Source organism: Ornithorhynchus anatinus, chromosome 1, assembly GCF_004115215.2.
Source record: "Ornithorhynchus anatinus isolate Pmale09 chromosome 1, mOrnAna1.pri.v4, whole genome shotgun sequence".
NCBI lineage: Eukaryota > Metazoa > Chordata > Mammalia > Monotremata > Ornithorhynchidae > Ornithorhynchus > Ornithorhynchus anatinus.
The window spans coordinates 110605171-110628849 of NC_041728.1; the positions used below are offsets into that span (position 1 = coordinate 110605171).

The 23679-nt window shown below is 40.8% G+C and overlaps 1 protein-coding gene across 12 annotated transcripts in view; it reads left to right on the forward strand.

Moving 5' to 3' along the window:
• The window catches only part of MBNL1 (muscleblind like splicing regulator 1), a 290117-nt gene that overhangs the window by 123245 nt on the left and 143193 nt on the right, over positions 1-23679 (forward strand). Inside the window, exon 1 of one of the 12 annotated variants that reach the window (XM_029069803.2) lies at positions 8154-8244. The exons of the other annotated variants lie outside the window; for them this stretch is intronic. Within the exon in view, the coding sequence (XP_028925636.1) occupies positions 8239-8244 (6 nt within the window). The 5' untranslated portion in view covers positions 8154-8238. Of the gene's footprint in view, positions 1-8153; positions 8245-23679 lie in introns of those variants that run through there. 12 annotated transcript variants of the gene reach the window in all.

Genomic DNA, 23679 nt, shown 5'->3' on the forward strand with positions numbered 1-23679 from the left:
GCTCACAGTCTTAATCCCCGTTTTACAGATGAGGGAACTGAGGCACAGAGAAGTTAAGTGACTTGCCCACAGTCACACAGCCGACAAGTGGCAGAGCTGGGATTCGAACTCACGAGCTCTGACTCCAAAGCCCGTGCTCTTTCCACTGAGCCACGCTGCTTCTCAAGTGAAATGACCGACTCCAAGTCACACAGCACACATGTGGCCGATCCAGGATTAGAACCCAGATCCTTCAGACTTCCAGTCTTGTGCTCTACCCACTAAGCCATGCTGCTTCAACACTACTGATTGACTGTTTGAACACTGAACATACGGCGCAGGGCTCTGGTGCAGCCTTCTAGCAATCTCTTGGCCGGGAGCTCTGGGGCAGCCTGAGCCATTCCAGTTTATTCCATATAGCCAATTGCCGGACCGAATGAGGGGAGCTTAACTGCATCTAGGATGTTGCTTCTAATTTTCTAAATTAGGGATCATCTCGTATGTGTTCCCTAAAGGACAACTATTGTAATGGAAAATCACATTGGCAATTACAATTTATTAGCATTCCTCACTATCACCAATATCATTTATTAAGTGCAGGGCACTGTTCTAAGTTCCTGGGGACACACATTTACACTGGGATTCTTTTTAAGGCCCCTTTCAATTGTCACCGCTCTTTCAGAGCAAGTGCATGATTCTGCCTTTCTGATTCACTCTCTTTCTTTGTCTTGTGTTCCTCTCTGTTCCTGGGAGACACTGTTTCAAATAGGAAATGGCCATTGGTTTTTATATATTAGTGTTCTAGGTAAGCTTTTTAAGTATGCAAAGTGGTAGTTATTCCCCTTATTTTGATGTATCATTTTCCCTGTAAGCTGTGCACTCAGCTCTTTTACCTGTCCTCATTCTTGGAGGGCCACAGATAGTTTTCCAGATTTACAAACATGAACAGTACTATGGATTTTTCCCAGTTGGATTCCATTTTCAAGATATGCACTTTTCTCTGTATTTTCTGGGTGCACACAGTTCAGTCTATTTTCTTTAAAAGTTCAGCCATACGTGTACATTAGAGCTAAATATTTTTAGGTGCCAAAGTTTCTGGCTAGTACTTTTCTTCTGAATTCCCTGTCTTTGCCATTCAGAAATATGTTAATCCATTTTCAGAAAAGCTTCCATCGTCTTTCCTTTAAAACCACCGTCAAATGATTAGCTTGGTACAAACTATCTATTCTTAAGAATAGTCATCTAATTGGTTTGTTCATTTCAGGTGTTATATCAAGAAAGGAGTGGCTTATTTGAGCAAAACACTATAAGAAACGAAAGACAAGGAGTTAGAAAAGAAAATAGCTAATAGCGGTGTCTTCACCCAATATGAAGAACAGATATATATATATATATATATATATATATATATATATATGTAATATGTTACATTAATATATATTTAATGGTATTTTTAGGTACTCACTACATCAATTAATGGTATTTCTTGAGCACTTAATATATACAGAACATTGTTCTAAGCACTTGGGAGAGTAGAACACAACAGAATTAGTAGACACGTTCCCTGCTCATAGTGAGCTTACAGGCAGTAAACTAAACACTGGGGTAAATGCAAGCTAATGAGGTTGGACACAGTCCATGTTCCATATGTGGCTCACAGTAGTAATTCCCATTTTACAGATCAGGTGACTGAGGCATGGAGAAGTTGTGACCTAACCAAGTTCACACAGCATATAAGCGGTGGAGTTGGGGTATATATATAATATTACTTAGAGATATCAGTGCTTAGAACAGTGCTCCAGTGCTTAGAACAGTGCTCAGCACATAATAAGCACTTAACAAATACTATCATTATTATATATGTACATACATACATATATGTAAATAAATGTAAAAAGACAGTTTCCATATTGTTTATATTTACTATCTTTCCTTATTATTCACCAAAGAATCTCCCGCTTTGAAAAAAAAAAGTTGAACTTTTTTTTTCCCCACATAATGCTACTTCCCCAGGGGCCCAAATTCCTGTGGCCTCTGTAGCATTTTCAGAGATGTTCCATATTGTGTACATAGGAGCAAGTACTGCACGTTGCAACTGAAAACATCTGTCATCATGAGTCACAAGCAGCCTTTTTACCTCACTTTCTAAAATAGGGGTGGACAAAGGAACTTGAAAATAATGGTGTCAAGTGGCCAGGAAGATCTGTTTAAAGGAAAAGCAAGAGTATGAACTTTACCGAGTATCGGTGAAGAGGGTGATTCTTTTGCCTGGCTAGAAAGAGAGGGTAGGAGGAGGAAAAGGGGACAAAAATGACTTCATTGAGATAGGAGTTGAAAATTTTTGCAAAAAGTTAGTAAGTACCTTTATTATCTCCACAATGTTTACAGGGAGTGAGGGTAGCATTAGAATGGGTTGCGGGGGCGGGGGGATAGGGAGAACTCAGAAGAGGCATAGAGATGTAGCTTTCTCATTATTTAGTTGTTTTTCTGTTTTTTTCATGCATTTCAATTTCCATGAATTTCCGCTTCTGGGATCTGACTGAAAATGACTGCAAATCAGTTTGTGTGTTTTTTGTTTTGTATTTGTTATATTCTTACTATGTGAGAGGCACCATATTAAGCATTCGAGTAGTTACAGTGTCATCAGATTGAACGCATTCCATATCCCACAGGGGGTCAAAGTCCTAATCCCCACTTTACAGATGAGGTAACTGAAGCACAGAGACCTTACTTACCCCGGGTTACACAGCAGACAAGTGGCAGAGCTGTAATTAGATCCCAGGGCCATTTTTCTCCAAGTCCTGTGCTCTTTTCACTAGGCAAAAAATTGGCCCAGATTCCTGTTCCGAAAAGAGCTGAAATTTTGCACCTTTTGCTACACTTGCAGGGAACAGAAGTGTTTGTTAGGCCAATCTTCTGGGGTGCTTTGAAAGTACTAGAAAGAAGAGTCATTAGGGCTAGCAGAACCCAGGTTATAATCATTGGAAGTAATATGGGTGCTTGAGCTGAAGGAAGAAATGCAAACCTAACTCGTTGCCAGCACTTAGTAGAGTTCTTGGTGCCTACCTAAGTGCTTAATGGGTATCAAAATTATTATTATTATTATCATTGTTAACTTTAATCTATATGAGTACCATGAAAAGATGACTGGAAAATATTATTGTTTGCTGTGCTCATGCAGTGAATCAGAAGAGTAAGCTGAGTCCTTGTGGGTGCTATGTTTGCCCTCTTAGGGATTAGCCTGAGCTTGACTTTTGGGGTCACCGTGATGTTTTTATTGTTCGTATGCAGAGAATGATCAAAATTTGGCATGGGAAGACCCCTTAATTTGAAAAATACCAAGAGTTGGCTAATAAATGAACATCCACTTTGTTTCAAACTGGGAAGGAATTAGAGAGCAGTACAAAGGAGACAGAATAGGATAAGACTAAAGGAAGCACTTGGCGAGCAAACATTACTCACCATGAAAAGAATATTGGGGGAAAATCTGACAGAGTGGAATAACAGGAAGGTTAGTCACTTCTGAGAGAAAGGAAGCCTCCCCAGTTCCCCGCCAAAAGGGAATAGATATTTAAAATAGGAATGCAGAACTGAAAGTGCAAGTGCTGAGAGACACATATGAGCTAATTGGGAGAGCCGAGAGAGAAAAAGAATTTGACTGGCAGGGTGAAAGCATCAACCTAAGAAGATTGTAGAAGGGCTAAACAGAAACAAAACTGGAAGAAGTTTGTTGTTTTGGATAAAGAAAAATCTGAAAATAAATAAAAGAATGGCATATGCTTCTGGGCACAGCACACCAGAATCAGTCAAAAACAAACAAACAAATGGATAAAAACTATGAAAGAAAAGGAAGAAAAGCATTTCCTATAAAAAGCACTCCCTTTTTTTCCCCCTTTCAGGTTTTTTTTCATATATACATATGTGTATGAAAATATGTGATGGTTAGAAGGCTTTAAATCAGTGGCACTTTTATTCCCAGACCACATTTTCATTTTGATGCATTCCATTACTTTAGAATTAATGAAGATAACCATTCTGGAAATGCATTAGTAAGCTTGTCTTGTCTTATGCTGCCGAGTCGCTTCCGACCCATAGCAACTCCATGGACACATCTCTCCCAGAACTCCCCACCTCCATCTGCAGTGATTCTGATAATGTATCCATAGAGTTTTTTTGATCAAAATAAGAAAGTGACTTACCATTGCCATCTTCCACTAAGTCAACTTGAGTCTCTGCCCTTTACTCTCTCCCATGCTGCTGCTGTGCAGTACAGGTGAGTTTTGACTTGTGGCAGATTACCTTCCATTCGGTAGCCACTGCCCAACCTAGGAATGGAATGGGTATGCCTCTGCTTGACTCTTCTGCCCATAGTCAAGACTGGTAGAGTACTGGAAATGCTTCAGGTGCGATTCTGAGAGGGGATTAATGAGCTATATCCCTACAAACACTTTGTAGAGCTAATGGAAAGGTTTATTTCTAAAAAAAAGAATGCTAGGTACTGCAGCCCCTGTGAAACTTTCACCCTTCCATTTGGGATTCTTCCTGAAGTAAAACTTACCTGTTTTTTTGCCTTTCTTTTCAGTCAGGGAGACCCATTTCCATGTGGGAAGTGGAGAATCCCTAGAGATTGAAGTACCTTTGTCCCCGTGGATATGGGCCATGAGCATAGAAGGGTAAAAAAAAAGGTTGCTTAAAGAATAGAGCCCAAAAGCAATAAATCCATTCATTCATTCATTCATTCAATCATATTTATTGAGTGCTTACTTTTTTCAGAGCACTGTATTCATCACTTGGAAGCTTATAATATAACAATAGACAAGCACATTCCCTTGCCCACAATGAGTTTACATTCTAGAGTACACTATACTGTATCCCAGCTCTGCCACTTGTCAGCTGTGTGACTGTGGGCAAGTCACTTAACTTCTCTGTGCCTCAGTTCCCTCATCTGTAAAATGGGGATTAAGACTGTGAGCCCCAAGTGGGACAACCTGATTCCCCCGTGTTTACCCCAGCACTTAGAACAGTGCTCTGCACATAGTAAGCGCTTAACAAATACCAACATTATTATTATTAGACTATTCTAAAGTCCAATTTATAGTCTAGAGTATACTACCATCAGATAAATGTTTGAAAGGTATGTGAGTCATAGAGATTGGGATGTGAACAAAAGCTTCCAATGATTGAGTGAAATAGGAAAGCATTAGATGATTTCAGCATGGATGAAGCATTCCTCTTGATGCTACAGCAAAGTAATATAGAGATTTTCCCAGAATCCTAACCTGACTGAAATACTACACTTTCTTGCAATACTAACTTAACTATGAAGACACCCTGACTACTTTACAGGACAGTGATTTTCCATTTCCCAATACTCTAGGGTCATCTGACCTTAGTTAAATGGGTCCTGTTAGCATCACTGATGAAAGAAAACTTAGGACAATTTTAAAGCAAACAATGACGTCAAAAAAAACCCTTCTCACTTATATCAAAGAGGCCACAGGGGAGTTCGTTTGAATTCAGAATTGTTTCTTTCCAAAACACTTGACAATGAGTATTACCTCAAACTCTGAATGTTTTTTCTTTTTCTGCCTTGGAAATAGTAAGTCATACTGAGTCAGTAGCACACTTACTTGACAGATCGTTTTGGTGTATTTAAAACAAAGTGAAGAGGACTGAGTGTCTCAGAAAAATTTTAACATCTTGAAATATTGGAGCTTTTTCACTTTTCAGTCGCTAGTTCAACTTGGCTCCAGACAGTGTATTGAATGAATGAACAGTGATGATTGATAGTTGCTCATACCTGGGGGGATCCCAGCTCTGCCACCTGCCTTGCTGTGTGACCTTGGGCAAGTCACATCAATTCTTTGTACCTCGGTTACCTCATCTGGAAAATGGGGATTAAGACTGTCAGCCCCATGTCGACAGTGGACGGTGTCCAACCTGCTTAGCATGCATTTACCCCAGTTTTTAGAACAGTGTTTGACACTAAGTAAGCGCTTAACAAATACCATGTGTCATATTCAGTGGGAAATCACTTTCTGCCCTACATCCCAACCAGATTTATCTGGTGATGTGCTTCTCCCTGTTGTCCCCCAGGAGAAGTGGTTAAATCTAAAGGGGGGTAAATTAAATCAAAAGGGCAGTGTACCTGAGATGGACCTCCTGATCCAGTACCAACCGTTTAACAGTGTTCACAAGAAATGTCTCCCCTTTGAGAAGCAAGCTTAATAAAGATATTTGTAATGCCTTTCCAGATCACCTGGTTGTAAACAGAGCATTCTTTTGAGCCAGTGTAACAATTTGCCTTCTGTACAGCTAACCATTTGGGTGTGCTGGGGTGTTCTCCCATAGCTAATGTACTTTGGTATTAAAATGAGCCAGTCGAAAGAAATTTAGCTGTTTGGTTACGCAGGATCAACGACCTGTTTTTGGCGACCATGCGTAAACGATTCTCCAGCGTCTGTGCCCAAGCCTCTGAGCATGTAAAAAAAGCTTGATTTTTACACTTTATCCTGACAGATATGTTACAGGGTTACCATTTAGAGAAATTGTCGGTGAATGCTTCTAAAATCTTTTTGAATAATTTTGTTTGTTTTCAGTGGGGATACTAGGAACACAGACAGGATTGACTTGTGCCACCAGCAAAATAAGTATGTTTTTTTCATGTAGACTTCATAGTCACAACCCGAAGAAGTAAGGTGTAGGTGCTGAAAATAATTTCATAGTAGCTTCTGTTTTCTCTTGACAGGCTTCCTCTGTTAGGTACTTCAAAAAATTCTAACACAAACTGCATGATTGATGCTTTTCATCTAAAGATCACAGCTCTTTATGGTCATCAATTCACTAAGCTCCTCAGTATACTGTTAGATTAAGATGTAGCTTTAAGCATATTTAAACTTCTTGAAGTTTTGGTTATAAGCCGACTTTAATCAAGGTACAGGGGAACCTCATTTTTCCACGTTTTTGACAGAGGGAATATTTGCCTTCTCCTTCTCCCTCAAGTGTAGAAATAAAAAAAACAAAAACCTCCCTAACTGGAACTGTAATGGACCCCAGATCTTTTGATTCTTACCAGACTGGAACTCTGATACTTTGTGAGAAGTGAGTAGTTCAGGCAACCATGGTAAAAGCAAATTTACAGAAAGGATAATAGCAAGGGTAGCATAAAATCATATTGAAATTTTATTCTGCTAAGGTGAATACTGTGTGAAAGTTTACAGTCTCAGTGGGGAATATATTGTGCCCACATTGTATGCGTGTATAGTTTTCATTAATGCTAATGAGGAATTTCATTTATCCACTGAGAAGAGAGTAGACCTCTTGATGTTTATATTCCTTCCCTAATGATTGCTTGATTAAGAATACAGTACATCTAATTTCTCTTATTCTCAGTTTGGTGTAATTTCCATGGAAAATTTCTAGATACTTTAGGTACACATATTCTTTTTGAGAAAGTACTGCTGGATAAATGAAATGCTGTATTAGAAAAGGCTTGCCTATCTTGTCACATCCTATCACGGTCTTGTGAATTGAGCATTATTACCAGGCAGGCAACATGATCCTATTATGTCTCATTTGGAAAAAAAAAATCACAGTAATTTGCTGTCCATGTAACCCCCCCCAGGAACCGTGAAGGGATCATAACAAAACAAACGTATCTTAAATTTTATCTTGGGTTTAAAGGCTGTAGCCCAAATGTCGAAAAGTATGCGATGGGAATAAAAATGGTGTAAAAATTCTTTGTCCTGCAAAACATTTGAGGTCTGCCTTTTCCTATTGTCAAGGAATTTCAGCATTTTGCACTGGCCCATTGCAAAAGAATAAATTCGCCAGCAATTTCCATGTTTTCCCACGCCTGGCCCATGAACCAGTATTTGCTTCATCACCCCAGAATGTGTCCATTGGTAAGGTTTAAAAGGTCATCAAAGAGAAACACACTCGCATTTTGCCTCTGACAGGAAATGGTGTCCGATCTTCGGGGTAAGCAGATAGACGGTGTCTCTAGGTGAACGGTAAATGGGAACGCTTTGGCACAGGCTCTGCAAAGAGGTGGGTCTGTATGGACTTACCCCAGCTTCTGCTGCTGCTGCTGCTTCCATTTTTGCTGGCCAAGAGAAAGCGGCTGACCTGGCATATCCTTTGCTCTTGGTGGTCCAGCGGTGGGTTAAAGGGCACCTTCTTGGATTCTTACCACAGCACCCCGGCAAGAGGAAGCCGTGTCCTCTCTGTTGGAAGATACAGCATGGAGGTGGCTAATGGATGCTGGTGAGTGAATCAATTGACCGGCCGGGGAAAACTAGATGTCAGCAAGGTGGGGCTTGAGATCATGAGTCCCTGAGGCGTAGTTGAGTATCGGATATCTGAAAACCACCCTGTGGCACTGTCTACTCCGCGAGGTGATGTTAAACCAGATGGTCTCACTGTGACTTGCTCAGGGCAATTTCTTTATACCCATGCAGACTAGCCTTCAATACTATTTTATTTTACTCAGCCTAGATACATGAAGGTCTCCCAGTGAAGTGTGTTAAATATAATGTAGGGAACATGATTTTCCTACTGTTTTCCAAATCGCTCCTGAGCTTGTTTTTTTCATTTGTTTGGCTCCTGGTGTCAGAATCAGTTTTATTAAAAATGATGGCAACCTCTCGTCCTCTAGTTATTGGACAGAGATTTCCCATTACGTAGGGAGGATAGAGGACCTGCTTTCCACTGGTAGAATCATGAATTTGGATATGAGACAAAGGCCACAGTTCTTGCCTGCAGCTTGTGAGAATGGGATTGGTTTCTTCAGTTCTTCCCAATCAGTGAGTGACTTGGAGGCAAAATAGCAAGAAGAGTTATCCGGATTGAGCCAGGGAAGGTGGCAATGAGGTGTTTTTACTGTAAATTTGCCTCCATTCCCAAACCCGCTCCGCAGCCTGCCTTGTTCACTGAATGGGTGTGGTACCCAAAATGAAAATTTGATCGAGGTGGGGATTCGGTTAAAATTCAAAGAAGTATCAGTCTGCAGCTTGGGATGGTAAAAAGAACATTTGTACATTTGAACGTGCTCTACAGCTTCAGGTAATAGGAAGAGTTCTTTGTGGGGAGGGATCTTGTCTATCTATTCTAGTGTCTTGTGCTCTCCCAAGATTTAGTATAGTACTCTGCACACTGTTGAGTAAGCATTCAGTAAATACCACTAATTAATTGATCAATTGATTCAATGTTAGAGGATTCAGACCGGTAATCCCCTTACTAAGCAGTGCTCTGGGAACATCTTTCCAAGTGTGAATTGTATTGTCCTAGCGCTTAGTTCAGTGCTCTGCACACAATGCTCAATAAATACGATTGAATGAATGAATCAGAGCAGCTATAATAAATGAACATACGTATCACCAAATCCTCTGATCTTTTCCCACTGCAGTTGACAGTGAAATCTATAAAAATCCATGGGACCTTGAACAAGAACAATATCTCTGAGGCTGAAGTGGAATTTATTCCAAGTTGCTCTGGAGTAGAAAATGCTTGGTAACTAATATTTTAGTCTCTACACTTGTTAAAGCTGCATGTGTCTCTTCACTGAAGAAATCAGTTGCCTCTATTTGTGGCCTGGATTTAATTTCTTTTTGTCAATGATAAAACAAGGACTATTTGAACTAATTTAATTAGCAATTACATTGATTGGGTAACCATAGAGAAAGTTACTACGTATCAAATTGCCCTTTGATGAAACATAATTTTTTTTGCATCTGATAAAATGATACAGGTGAAACCCAAACTAAGTCAATACTTGCATTACATTGATGCATTTTACTATCTTCTGTCAGACAAAATTGTAGAAAGATACACAATTGGAAGTGATCATCAGGAAGTCAAAAATAACTATCATGGTTTTATTTAAAGTTGAAACGGAATCATTTTAGGTCATTTCCATGTGGATTAAAAAGTGATTGACTATCAGAGGCTGCTGTGTTTCAAACCACTTCAAATATAATGAGAACTCTATGTTAGCTGCTTTTGAGGCTCTAGATTAATCCAGATGCCCAAATGGTGTGGCTTGGTGAGGCACCCTAGATTTAATTATGCAAATGTAGGTAATTTGATATAATAATAATAATAATAATGTTGATATTTGTTAAGCGCTTACTATGTGCCGAGCACTGTTCTAAGCGCTGGGGTAGATACAGGCTAATCAGGTTGTCCCACATGAGGCTCACAGTCTTAATCCCCATTTTATAGATAAGGGAACTGAGGCACTGAGAAGTTAAGTGACTTGCCCAAAGTCACACAGCTGACTCGTGGCAGAGCCAGGATTAGAACCTATTACCCCTGACTCCTAAGCCCGTGTTCTTTCCACTGAGCCATGCTGCTGGGAGGCATATGTGGGAGCCATAGTACTTAGTGACTATAAACAAATAAATATGAATGTCACAAGTCTATTCATCTTTGACACCGAATTGACTTTTCTTCAAGTTTAAGCCATTAAATCCCATTAGGCTTGGCTGATTTATTTCAAAGACCAAAAAAGTGAGTGCCTTCTAGAAGATAAGTATGGTCATTTATGTAAAATGAAGATTAGTGTGATATGGAGACCATCTTGAGCTCAGTTAAATATGCAAACTGGAATCAAATTGAAATACTAACACATGTGTTCCTTACTTTTCTCTTTAGAGCTTTATCTCTATTCCACTCTAAAGTTGTGGCTTCTGTGGGACCCTAAGCATCACTTATCTCCGTGATCCTCGTCACCTTTCCTTGTGGCTCCAATGTTTCCAAATTCTTTCCCCATCATTCTTGTTGGGCAGCTGTTCCCCTCATTCTAGGATCATTTTGCTGGGTCATGTGGTCATTTTCCCCGTCTCTTAACTCTACCCATATGACAACAACTCTGGGTTGTAAACATCCCTTCTCCGGCCTATACTTGGGCCACTGTGCTATTTGCCCTTCAATAATGATAATTGTGATACTTGTTAAGTGCTTACTCTGTGCCAGGCACTGTGCTAAGCGCTGGGGTGGATACAAGGTGATTGGATTGGACACAGTTTCTGACCCACGTGGGGCTCGGAGTCTTAATCCCCATTTCACAGATGAGGTAACTGTAGCATAATGACTTGCCCAAGGTCACACAGCAGACAAATGGCAGAGCTGGGATTAGAACCCAGGTCCTCCTGACTCCCAGGTCCGGGCTCTACCCACCAGGCCACGCTTCTTCCCTAAACTTGCACTCAATTTACTGAGGTTCGTTCATTCAATTGTATTTATTGAGCTTTTACTGTGCGCAGAGCACTGTACTAAGCGCTTGGAAAGTACAATATAGCAACAGAGAGACAATCCCTTCCCACAGTGGGCTCACAGTCTAGAAGAGGTTTCCCAAGCTATGACTACAACTCCTCCAGCTAACAAAAGCCCAGTGTTTTCCAAGCTTCAGTTCAGTGGTTGTAGCAGGTTCGGAACTACCTCCTGTCCACCTGCTGTGGTGGCCTGCACCCTAAAGAACATGCGGTAAAGATAATGGCTGTTGATGGTAGTGGGTCAGGAGTCTTCAAGGCACCAAGAACCCTCTTCAGAAGATATCAAACAGTAAGGCTGTTCCAGTAAGGATATCAAACGGTAAGGCCAGGGATCAGGTGAAATCAGGAGGGTGTCTTAAGACCTGAAGTGCCCTGTGAAATTGCTGATCAATGAAGACATCAGAAAATAGATACTCTCCAGCTGAAAACTTAAGCACTCAGATTGGCCCATCACTTGCTTGACTTCAGAGTCAAGATTTGTAGTGTTAGGTTTTCCCATTCTTATCGTGAATTCCAATACCGCCCCAAATCTGCCTTTTTTGAGCTATGCATTGCAAACTGACCCTAGAATGAGAAAAAGTGCATAGTCAACCAACTCCAGCTGTCCCATCTGCTTAGAAGGGACATCAGAGCCTCACATAAGTAAGCCACTGAACAATGCACATATGTTTTAATCATAATAATAAGAAATAAATGACTTGAGTGTATGTTATTGAATGTGCCATAGCATTTGGACTTTTTGGTGCTATTGTTGAAATCCATGTACTTGAGCCTGTTGTTGGGCAGGGATTGTCTCTATCTGTTGCTGAATTGTATATTCCAAGTGCTTAGTACATTGCTCTGCACATAGTAAGCGCTCAACAAATACGATTGAATGAATGAATGAATGAATGTACTTCTCCAATTCTTCACCCTCACAGCAAACATTCTGTTTACCACACTAAGGAATGAGAAATAATAATAAAAAAAACTAGAAGTCAAACTTTTGGTTTTACCATTGGGTTTTTATTTATTTATTTACTTATTATTAAGTGCAGTTCAAATAAAGTGACTTTTTACCAACCTTTCCTGCCAAAAATGGTGGAAGCCAGTAGCTGCTTTTGAAGGAATCGGCAGATTAACTGGCCACTTGGTAGCATGACAGAGTGTTATTATCTTTTGGTCAAAATCAGAGTCTTACATTGATGACAGAACCCACTACCTTCATTAAGAGATGCATTTTCTGCCCCATTTAAGAGACCTTCTCCTTTACTCCTGGCATTCAGATTGTAAAATTTGGAATTTTTTTTTCCTTCCAATTGGCATGGCACAAGGCCATCTAAACATAAATGTAGAAGCTGGTTTGGAACCACTTGGAAAGTTTTGCTCAGTCAGTTTAGGTAGGATAGGCACTGTCAGCCCTCCCTTAGGCTGGTCATGGACATGCAAGTGAGGTCTCCCATTTTAGTGTTTCTCTGGGGGTACCTCTAAACCCCATGACTGCTCCAGGGGCTTTGTGCCCCTTCTCAGAGAACAGCATCCAAACCACAAAGCTCAGCAACAGGAGGAGTAACAATCGATCAATCTGTCAATCGTCTTGAAAGGAAGTCCTTTCTCTTAGCCCATGACCTGGGGACCCACTGTCCAGCACATAAGCAGTTCCCTATGTAGGCTGAAAGCCCCCACACTGGTTACACTGGCCAACACCGTAACAGTAATGATAATAATAATAACAATAATAATAATGGTATTTGTTAAGCCCTTACTATGTGTCAGGCACTGTTGTAAGCACGGGGCTTGTTACAAGCTAATCATAATCCCTTTCCCACATGGAGCACACAGTCTTAATCCCCATTTTACAAATGAGGGAAGTGAGGCCCAGAGAAGTTAAGTGCCCTGCCCAAGGTCGCACAGCAGACAGGTAGTGGAATCGGGGTTAGAATCCACATCCCTCTGACTCGCAAGCCCATGCCCGATCCACTAGGCCATGCTGCTTTAGTCTCTCAGCAGTTTTCTGCTCTGTCTGAAGCCTTGTTAGTGGCTCTTCTGTCTGTTTCATCTCTTCTTTCCTTCATTGAGGAAGAACCCTAACAAAGGCTCTCACAAGAGTATTAAATGGTAGTTCAGCCCCCCTACTTTTCAGGCCTTATGTCCTAGGACTGAGGGTGGTACCTTTTGACATACTTTATATGGCTAGATCCAGTGTCTCAAAAAATTAGGAATTCCGTATGTCATAAAGGAAAATTCATTTGTTCAGTCAGCCATATTTATTGAGCGGTTACTATATGCAGAGCACTCTACTAAGCGTTTGGAAAGTACAGTTTGGCAACAAAGAGAGACAGTCCCTGCCCACAACGGGCTACCAATCTAGTTGATGGTCAAGAATGATGAAAAGGGAATCTTTAGAACTATTCAGAGAAACCTTGCCTAATTGTTCTCCAACTTTCTTTATACATTAACCTTGTACCACAGGGTCTGGGAACATGAGAGAGAATTTTAGGAGAATATTGAAATGCCTTGGTAATGGGACAATTGGCAGGGTCCCAAAGTCCCAGGAACACATATCCAGCAGACCTTTATGTGGAAATTTATAACTGATAAATTACGTAGCAAGAGCGGATTTATTGTGTCCATAAGATTAAAAAAGAACACAATAACAGGGACACTCGATCACCTTTACATTAGTTCTTCCCAGTGTGGCAGTTAGAGGAAGAGTCACAAACTAGAGATCAGCATTTTATTTCTAGTGTCTAATGATGTGAAAATAAATACGTACGTGTTTGTTATCCCATATTTTAAGAGCAAATAAAAGCATGTAAATCAGGTGTTTTCTTAAGCACACTAAATTGACTATGAATAAACAATGAATAAATCTGTTATTTGCATGGTGAAAATTACATTAAAACTGAAAAATGAAAAATTTGGCTATAATAGATGGAGAGAAGGGTGAAGTATTAACTCCAAGGTAACTGCACCCAACCTAGTAGTTTGGCTTTGCTGAATAACAGCACATAAAGTTCCCTTTCTAGGCAACTAGTCCTATGAAGATAGTTTTTATTCATTTTATATGTGCCTCCTTTGGAAGCAGAAATTGTCCTGAAAAACATCATTATTAGGTACTGTCAGAATTGGTTCACAGTAGAATCTCTCAGTTCATCCACTGCTGGAAATATATGTTCTTCCAGCAATATTGGAGTAATAATACTAATACTACTAATAAATATTACTATTAATAATAGTACTTGTTAAGTACTTACTATGTGCCCAGCATTGTTCTAAGCACTGGGGTAGATAAAAAATAAGGTAGGACACAGTCCATGTCATCATCAGTGATATTTATTCAGCACTTAGTGTGTGCAGAGCATTGTACTAAGCACTTGGGAGAGTACACAGAGTTGGTTAAACCCGTTACCACCCATAACTTGTAGTCTAGAAGGGGAGACAACCATGAATATAAATAAATAATTTGTAATTAAAATATAAATGTAAATAAATCATTTGTAAGGGGGAAAGAAAATCTCACTGACATGAGGGCAGCTTCGAGAACTCAACTCAAAAATGTGTGTCCCAAGATCGATTCCTTCAACTCTTCTAGGTCAAACAGCCGTGAATGACAAATGAGATTGGGTACCAGTAACTTCAAATTGACCCATCTTTACTTTTCCTTGCCTGAGGGATTAACCCGTGTACCACACTATCCTAGCATGGCTTAGTGGATAGACCATGGGCCTGGGAGTCAGAAGGTCATGGGTTCTAATCCAAGCTCTTCCACTTGTCTGCCGTTAGACCTTAGGCAAGCCACTTCAGTTCTCTGGGCCTCAGTTACCTCCTCTGTAAAATGGGGGTGGAGACTGTAAGTCCCATGTGGGTCAGGGACCATGTCCAACCCAATTTGCTTATATCCACCCCAGCACCTAGTGCAGTGCCTGGCACATAGTAAGCGCTCAACAAATACCACAATCATTATTATTATTATGACCCTGGCGAAGGGCAAACATCAGCACTGGAATCCGAGTCAGAGGTGCAGGGCTCCTCCCGTCTCGGACTGAACCCCGCATCCAGGCCGGGAGAGTGTGAGGAAAAGGACCACCCCTTCCACCTCCTCAGCTGCTTACCTGGCTAGAGCTGGGCCTCCTCGGGGCCACTTCCTCTGTTGAAGGGTCCAGTCATATGGGACTGTCATTCAGACTGTGAGCCCGTGATTGGGCAGGGATTGTCTCTACCTGTTGCCGAATTGTACATTCCAAGCGCTTAGTACAGTGCTCTGCACATAGTAAGTGCTCAATAAATGCTGTTGAATGAATCACTGTGTCCCACATGGGACTCCCGTTCTATGTAGGTTGGAGTACAATTGAATCCCCGCTGAGACAACAGGGACATTAAGTGACTCACCCAAGATCACAGCGCAGACACAATATTAGAACCCAGGTCCTCTGAATCCCAGGTTCATACTCTTTCCACTAGACCACACTACTTGTCTTCATTTCAGGGAGATCAAAGAATGTTTTTGAACACAAGTATTTCATTGTCTTGGTTTTGTTTTTGTTTTTCTTTTGGTGGGATGCACTTTTGAAGAGGGCACTTGAAAGGCCATCTTAAATACATATTTTCTAAAGTGCATAGACATAATTCCCAGATCAGAACCCACCTTTGAGCCCATATGGTTATTGGGATTTCTTAATATCCTGTTAGTGCCTAATACTATATTGTATTTAGCAATTTTGGGGGCAATCCCAAAGCTATGCAATCTGAAAAAATCCACAGTTTCAGGCAAAGTGTAAATAAATTTGTTGGTGAGAGATCCATAGTGGGCTTGCCAAAAGAATTGCTTGGCACATAGTAAGTGCTTAACAAATACCATAATTATTAATTATTGTTATTATTATTACTAAAGGTATAGATGGAACATCCCTAACCATTAGGATGGGTGTCCAAGTGTCATATTGCTATAGAGCAGAATGCTGGGCTGAATGGACCACTGGTCTGAACCAGTACGGTATAGAGGCTAGAGAATGGGTCTGGGAGTCAAAAAGTCATGGGTTCTAATTCCGGCTCTACCACTTGTCTGCTGTATGATCTTGGTTGGTTACTTCACTTTTCTTAGCCTCAGTTACCTCATCTGTAAAATGGGGATTGAGACTATGAAGCCCCATGTGGAACAGGGACTGTGTCCAGCCTGATTTGTTTGTATCCACCCCAGTGCTTAATACAGTGCCTGGAACATAGTAAGTGCTTAACAAATACTGGTAATGGTGTTGCGTTTGGTCTTAAGTTCTTTCTAATTCCATACAGCAGCAGTGAAATGTAGGCTCCACGTATTCAACTGAAAATACTTAAAAAGGACAAAAGAAAGGCCATTTCTTTTGATTCACTTACAAAAACTAGGCAATTGGACATCACAAATGACCTCTTTGACATTTGACATTAAAAGAAAGAGGGTTCTGGTCTCAGCTTTCACAGATAAGGCTCTATAGCACCACCAGTTAAGAGACCATTTTTGTTTGACGATTGGTGTGATCAGTGGACTCCAGAATCAGCCTGCTTATTGCTCGGAAAGAAAGTTGAATATTTTCATCACTCTGGGCATCTCCTTAATATTTTAAAGGAAGTATGCAGAGGCATTAATGCTTCTGCAAGAAGCAAATGGTGCAATCCCCTGCAGAACATCCTAAGAACAGGCTATTAAATCACTTCCTCTAGTGAGTTCTGAATTATTACTCTGGTTTATTTTTCTCTTTCCCCTCTGTCTGCTAATGTCTCCACAGAGGAGTACAAGAAAGTGATTGCCTTGAATGCAAAACATAAACATGAATAAAAACAGTGAAGGTTTACCGCTGACACATGCATCCTGTTTTATAATGAAGCATTGTGTGGAATGGTAACATCAATGCTAAATATCTCTTTATGGCATGCAGATGTGATTGTAAGCACCAGTAAATACAGGAGAAGTTCATTAATATTGTATTGCTTTACCTGAGACCCTTATTTTTACAAAGTTGATCTCAGGCCCCCACAAAGAAGTCATTTTGGGATGTGAAGTGTGTCCTATGAGGACATCTGGTTATTTCTTACAATGTCAGTGCTTTCCCTAAGGGCTGTTCTAGTTGTAGATTTTAAGTAGCCGACATCGTTCTTTCTGCTCTGGGCCATGATCGTAATGTTCATTGGATGAAAGGGTGTCTGAGTCCCTGGGGTACAGATTCAGAGAAGCCGTGAGTGTTGGGAGAAGGAAGATAGCAGCCTTCGCTTTATTCTCAGTTGCCTCAGAAGCTGGCTTCTTCAGGAGAACCCTCTCAACTTATCTGGAAAATGCTCTTCCACCATCAAGCAGTCCCCACCTTCAGGCCTCTAAGGACTCAGGAAGTGACACTCCTTTCCCATGAGCCCAGAGGCACACCTTGAGCTCTCTAATAATAATAATAATGTTGGTATTTGTTAAGCGCTTACTATGTGCAGAACACTGTTCTAAGCACTGGGGTAGACATAGGGTAATCAGGTTGTCCTACGTAAGGCTCACAGTCTTCATCCCCATTTTACAGATGAGGTAACTGAGGCCCAGAGAAGTGAAGTGACTTGCCCAAGTCACACAGCTGACAAGTGGCAGAGCTGGGATTTGAACCCCTGAGCTGTGACTCCTGAGCCCGGGCTCTTTCCACTGAGCCACACTGCTTCTCTAAAGAGAGTCTATGCCTTGGGATCACAAAGGATCCCACAATTCCAGAGGCAGAACGAGCACTGGACTGGTTCAGAAATCTCAACCCGGAAACCATGGCCTGCACCCCTGATGGGGGCCAAGGGTTGGAGTGTTGACTGGGGAGGAGAACTTTCAGTTCTCCATTTTGCAGCTCTTCCTACTCGCTCCATGCAGTTCTCCGCCTACTCAAAACTTCAAGTTTCATCTCCGGGAGCCTCCCCTTCCCCCTTAATCCTGACCTCATATTTCCTTTTGGCAATGTGCTCATCTCCTTTCCCCTCTGTAGGTAGAATAATGAGTAGGATGACCACCATTCCTCCACATCAAGGCCTACAATCGATACAATGTAGTAAAGTCTTAACTCTGAGCAAAGTGCTGTGCACTTGGGAGAGTCCAGTAGCATTAGTAAACATGTTCCCTACCCTCAGGTTGCTGACAATCTAGGGGTTTAAGATTTCACAGTCCTGCCCAAGCAAAGTGTCCAGGTTCTTCACTCCCAAGCCCCAGTAGACAGGACTGGAACTGGCTTGTGAAGATACGGTCGTGATATATTAGTCTGTAGCAGGCACTGTGGTGGATTCAAGATGGTCACGTCGGACACTGTCCCTGTCCCACAGAGAATCACGGTCTAAGCGGGAGGGAGAACAGAGGCAGGATCCCCATTCTACAGATGAGGAAACTGAGGCATAGAAAAATTAGCAACTTGCCCAACATCACACAGCAGTCAAGTGGCAGAGTTTGGATTAGAACCCAGGTCCTATAGCTCCCAAGCCTATTCCCTTTCCCCTGGGCTACACGGCCTCTGTATGGAAAGTGTCGGCAGGGTGGTGCCCATTGAGACCAGTGAGAATTGCATCTGTCCCTGCATTTTCATAAAACACCTCTATTTCCATCTGCCACTTCCTTCTCTCAGTTAGGATGCAGTGGCTCCCAGAAAACTAGTGGCCTGATCAAGACAGGAGCTGATGTTAGCCAGTTTGAAGAGGGCGATGGTAGGCAGAAATAAAGGAAATTCCACTCTTCAAAACCTCTCTCACCTACTTCAATCCCTGTCTGATCTTAGCATTGAAAAGGATGACAAAACAGGCGAGTAACATAGAGTGCCAAAGGTGATGTTAGAGTGGGGCTGCATAATAATAATAATTGTGGTACTTGTTAAGCGCTTATTATGTCCCATGTGGGGCTCACGGTCTCAACCATCATGTCATAGATGAGGTAAGTGAGGCACAAAGAAATGAAGTGACTCGCTCAAGGTCACACAGCAGACAAGTGGCAGAGCTGGGTTTAGAACCCACAACCTCTGACTCCCAGGCCTGTGCTCTATCCACTGCATTCATGTACCATGTGGTTCAGACCTGGGTTTATTTTTGAAAGAAAAGACTGTCTGCTTGACTGTCCTGAGAATATTGCTGAAAAAAAATCAACTTCTTTTTTTTTCCTCCCCACAAGCTTATTTATATAGTTTTGGAGTCACAGATGGCAGGGATCTTCCCTGTTCATGTAAAATACAATGAAGGGTTAAAAAAATCAGTAGTTTCCACTTCCATGAAGCATATGACATAAGTTTCGTGTCTGGACATAACATTTTTACAGCAAGTTCAGGTTAATTATTTAGGTGTTACGCCTGTACATGTGTGAGAAGTGTTTGTTCATTCTGATAGGCATAGAAGCATTTTTATTCAGCATAAATTCTGGAGAGAGAGTGTCTTTGTCTTGGTTCCCTGACATCCTCCTCTCGTTTGTGTTTAGTGACTGCTTTTCATTTATTTGGGCAATTCGTTATGTGAGTTTTAATTAGGTAGCGAGCTTTGGATGTTATTGAAACAATATGTTTTGACCCAAGTAAGTTTACTTTATTGTAAAATGCCTTACACATGTTGGGATTTTGGCGCCAATGTAGTTTTCTCTCTGCTGTACTTGGATCTTTAAATTCTATTTTAGTCTCTCTGCATTTTGGTATTTTTCAGGGTAGGACAGACTTGGGCATGAATCAAGTCAGTGTGTTTTTGTGTAATTAAACTAAAATGTATGTGGACCCTGAAAGAAAGACAAATAGCTGCAAGAAGCATTTATTGTTTGGTAATCATCATTTAAAAGTTTTTACGTGCAGTTAGGTAGTGGTGGTGGTGTTTTAGCAGTTCTCTCATTATTAACAATGATTAAATGAAGTATTGTGGTGACCAATTATATCCACCAAGAAAGTACTTTCTTTTCACTCCTAAATGTGGAAAGACATCTGTATTTGCAGTGAGGTTTGCACATTTTAATTCCTTGCCCCCTAATCTGAGGGAAAAAGAGTAAAAAAATAAAATAAACTCCAGCCTGTAAGGTAGAAATACATCTAGAAATACATTATCAACCATCTCTTCAAAGATTTCCAGTCATTCCTCCCTCCCCCCTTCCCGAGAGCACTCCAATGACTCAGGACAATCTTCCTAATAACTCAGAAAATCCTTCCTTGTCCAATTCAAGACTCTTTCCTTTGTCTTGTTTTCAATGGAAATGGAAAATGCTATTCTGCATACATAACACTTCAAATAGATGAGGGCTATTTTGCTGTTTTCCCTCTCATTTCATCACTCCAGGCTAAATAACCACAATTCCTATAGCCTTTTAGTAAAGGCCTTTAATTGGCTTTGTCCTCTCTGTTGGACTCTTTCCAATTTCTTTTATTCTGCTCCCAATCCAAATGGCTGACATCTCCCTCCGTGTGCCAAAACGAGATTCAGTTCTCTAAGAGAAGATCAGTACTCAGTATAGAAGATCAGTAATACTAGGCCAGTAATTCTCTTCCGGGCTAGTAAAATCAATTGTTCGACTATGCCACAGACTACTGTGAGTTGTTCATTGTGTCTGTTTATTGCTGTATTGTACTCTCCCAAGTGCTTAGTACAATGCTCTGCACACAGTCAGCGCTCAATAAATATGATCGACTGACCGACTGATTCTATGTATACCTCTAAATTCAGGGAGTAGCACAATGAGAGTTTTCCTTAATGCAGGTTTTTCAGAACACAGCCCCAGTGTTACACAGAAATCAATTATAATAATTATACTGTATCAGTTCCAGGGTTGTTTCCCTGGTTTAGAGCCAGACAAAGGAAGTCAGACAATAATATTTAAGCTAGGCACTGGAATGTGAGACACCTTTTAAAGGGGATTTTGGGACATTTTTCTCCCCCTCAGTATGCTTATCACTGTTTACCACTAAAGATTACAAATTAGGCTTGATGATTATAGAATATTTTTGAAATACCCTCCCTTCCTTCATATATATCTTGCATTTCTCCAAGATGTTTGTGCAGACTTAAGTTTACGTACCTAAGAAGAGGTTATCCGAACCAAATGAAGTTATTTTGGGAAATGATGCTTCCTAAAATGATTCCGTGGATTATTTCTCAGACCTCCTAAGTAGCCTAGGGCAGGAAGTACTGTGTTCTTCAAAAGATAGATTCAGAGATGCTTTTCCTACTTTGGATCAGTGAGTTCAAGGAGCGGTCTCTAGTCTGCAAGCTCCTTGTGGGTGGGGGATGTCTATACCAACTCTGTTATATTGTACTCTCCCAAGTGATTAGTACAGTTCTCTGCAGACAGCACTCAGTAAATATGATTGATTGATGAGGGGCATGTTCTTGTTATTCTTCATAGCATTGGAGTCCCTGAGCTTACATTTGTGTCCTGGAGTTTGGATCATGCGGCATTTGGGCGCCAATATAAATCTAGAGTGTGCAGACATTTACAGTTGGAAATGCAAACTGCAAGGAAAAGGGAGGTTTCAAACAGCCATGAAAATAATTATTCATGCATCCAAGGTTCTGAAATAAACCAAATTAGGGGATGTAAGATTCAGGCAGTAGGAATTAAAGATGTTTTTAGTATTTTTGGGTACCTTCCATAGTCCTTGTCTGATTTTCATGGATTAAAGTGTTAGGAAAGGGGACTTGGAGCAATAAATTAGTCAGTTGTGCATTTATTACAGTCACAAACTTAACTTTCCTTGGCTTCTCCTTTTAGGGAGCAGGAGACGGAGGGGAAGTATGGTTATTTGAGTGACACAGTGTGGCCTAGGCCAGTACAGATTTTGTGGCCCTAAGAGAATTGTTTTGAGCCCAGGGGCTTTTGAAGCTAATTCTCAGGGGGTTTTGAACTGGGAAGTATTAATCAACCTCTAGACTGATGTGGGCAGGGAATGTGTCTACCAACTCTGTTGTAATCTCCCAAGAGCTTGTTAGAGTGCTCCACACTCAGGAAGGGCTTAATAAATGCATCGATTGATAATTACTAAATGAGTGGCATCTTTTGAGTGCTCCCTTATGCAGAGCATTGTACTAAACTCCTGGCAGAGCACAAGCTTCTTGTGGGCAAGTAATGTGTCTGTTTACTGTTATACTTTCTCAAGCGCTTAGTACAGTGGTTTGCATACAGGAAGTTCTCAGTAAATACGATTGAATGAATGGACTGAATAATGAACAATATAATTAATATGCATGATCCTTGTCCACATAAGGCCTCCAATCTAATTAAGCCTGGTAGGGTCCTACAAATAACGTTTGTTTTGTGGACTTTCACAGACAGAACAAGTGGCATGGCAGCAATGGGAAGCATTGTGGCCCGATGGAAAGGGTATCAAACTGGGATTCAGAGGACCTAGGTTCTAATCCTGGTTCTACCACTTAACTGCTGTGTGACCGTGGGCAAGTCACAACTTCTCTGTGCCTCAGTTTTCTCAACTATAAAATGGGGATTCAACATCTATTCTTCCTCCTTCTTAGACTCTGGGCCCCATATGGGACAGGCCTGTGTCCCATTTGACTGATATATGACTATCCCAGAGCTTAGAAAGTGCTTGACAAATACCATAAAAAACCCCCAGAACAACTTCATCATTGGTTTTTCGGACATAGAAAGGATGTGATGCTTGTTTACAATATGGTACTTTTTATAAATTCCTAGCTATCGTTTAGGTTTATCCAAATAAACTGCTTTTTGAGCAGTAAATTTAAATTCATTTAATGGCTGTCCTCTGAGTTATAATTATCTTGACCTGTAGCATGTATCTTTTAGTCAACTCCAAAAGAAGCCCATTTTTTACTGTTGTAACCTACAGTACCCTGTTTCATGCAGTTTAAATAAGCACATGAATGTTTAAGCAGAAATGCAAACAGTTAGCACTGGTTTACTCTGGTAAATAATCCAATAGAGGACTTTATCTTTGAGTCCCTAAAAAGTATGCTTTCAGGTTTTAAACAGATTTTCAGTTTATGAGACTGAAATATCGAACTATATTAGGACCTTTCGTTATCCAAACTTCATGTAGCAATTTTCAGGCCAAATAAAGCAGAAAGATGTAGTTGAGAAAACAGAGGAGCTAGGCTCTAAATACAGTTTCTTCACTGACCTTATCTGTAGTTTTAATGAATTACTTAACCTCTCTATGGCTTGGTTTTTCCATCTGTAAAATGGGACAAATGACATCTGTCTCCCATCAATCACACATGAATGTCATAAAAATTGAAATGGTTTTGTTCATTTAATCAATGCAGTGCTTTGAATTTCATGACTGAAGCCACTGTTTAAATCCAGAGGAGTGGCTTCCAGAGGCTCCCTCTTCTCTAACAGTTTAAGCCATTCACTTCTGGTCCAGTTTTTGTAAAAAGTGCTCTTTCCACCACCCCAAACCTCTTGCCTCCTTTACTGCTCAGTTTCCTTTAGTGCATTAGTTTGATAGGCATTAACTTCTAGGACTTGCTAAAT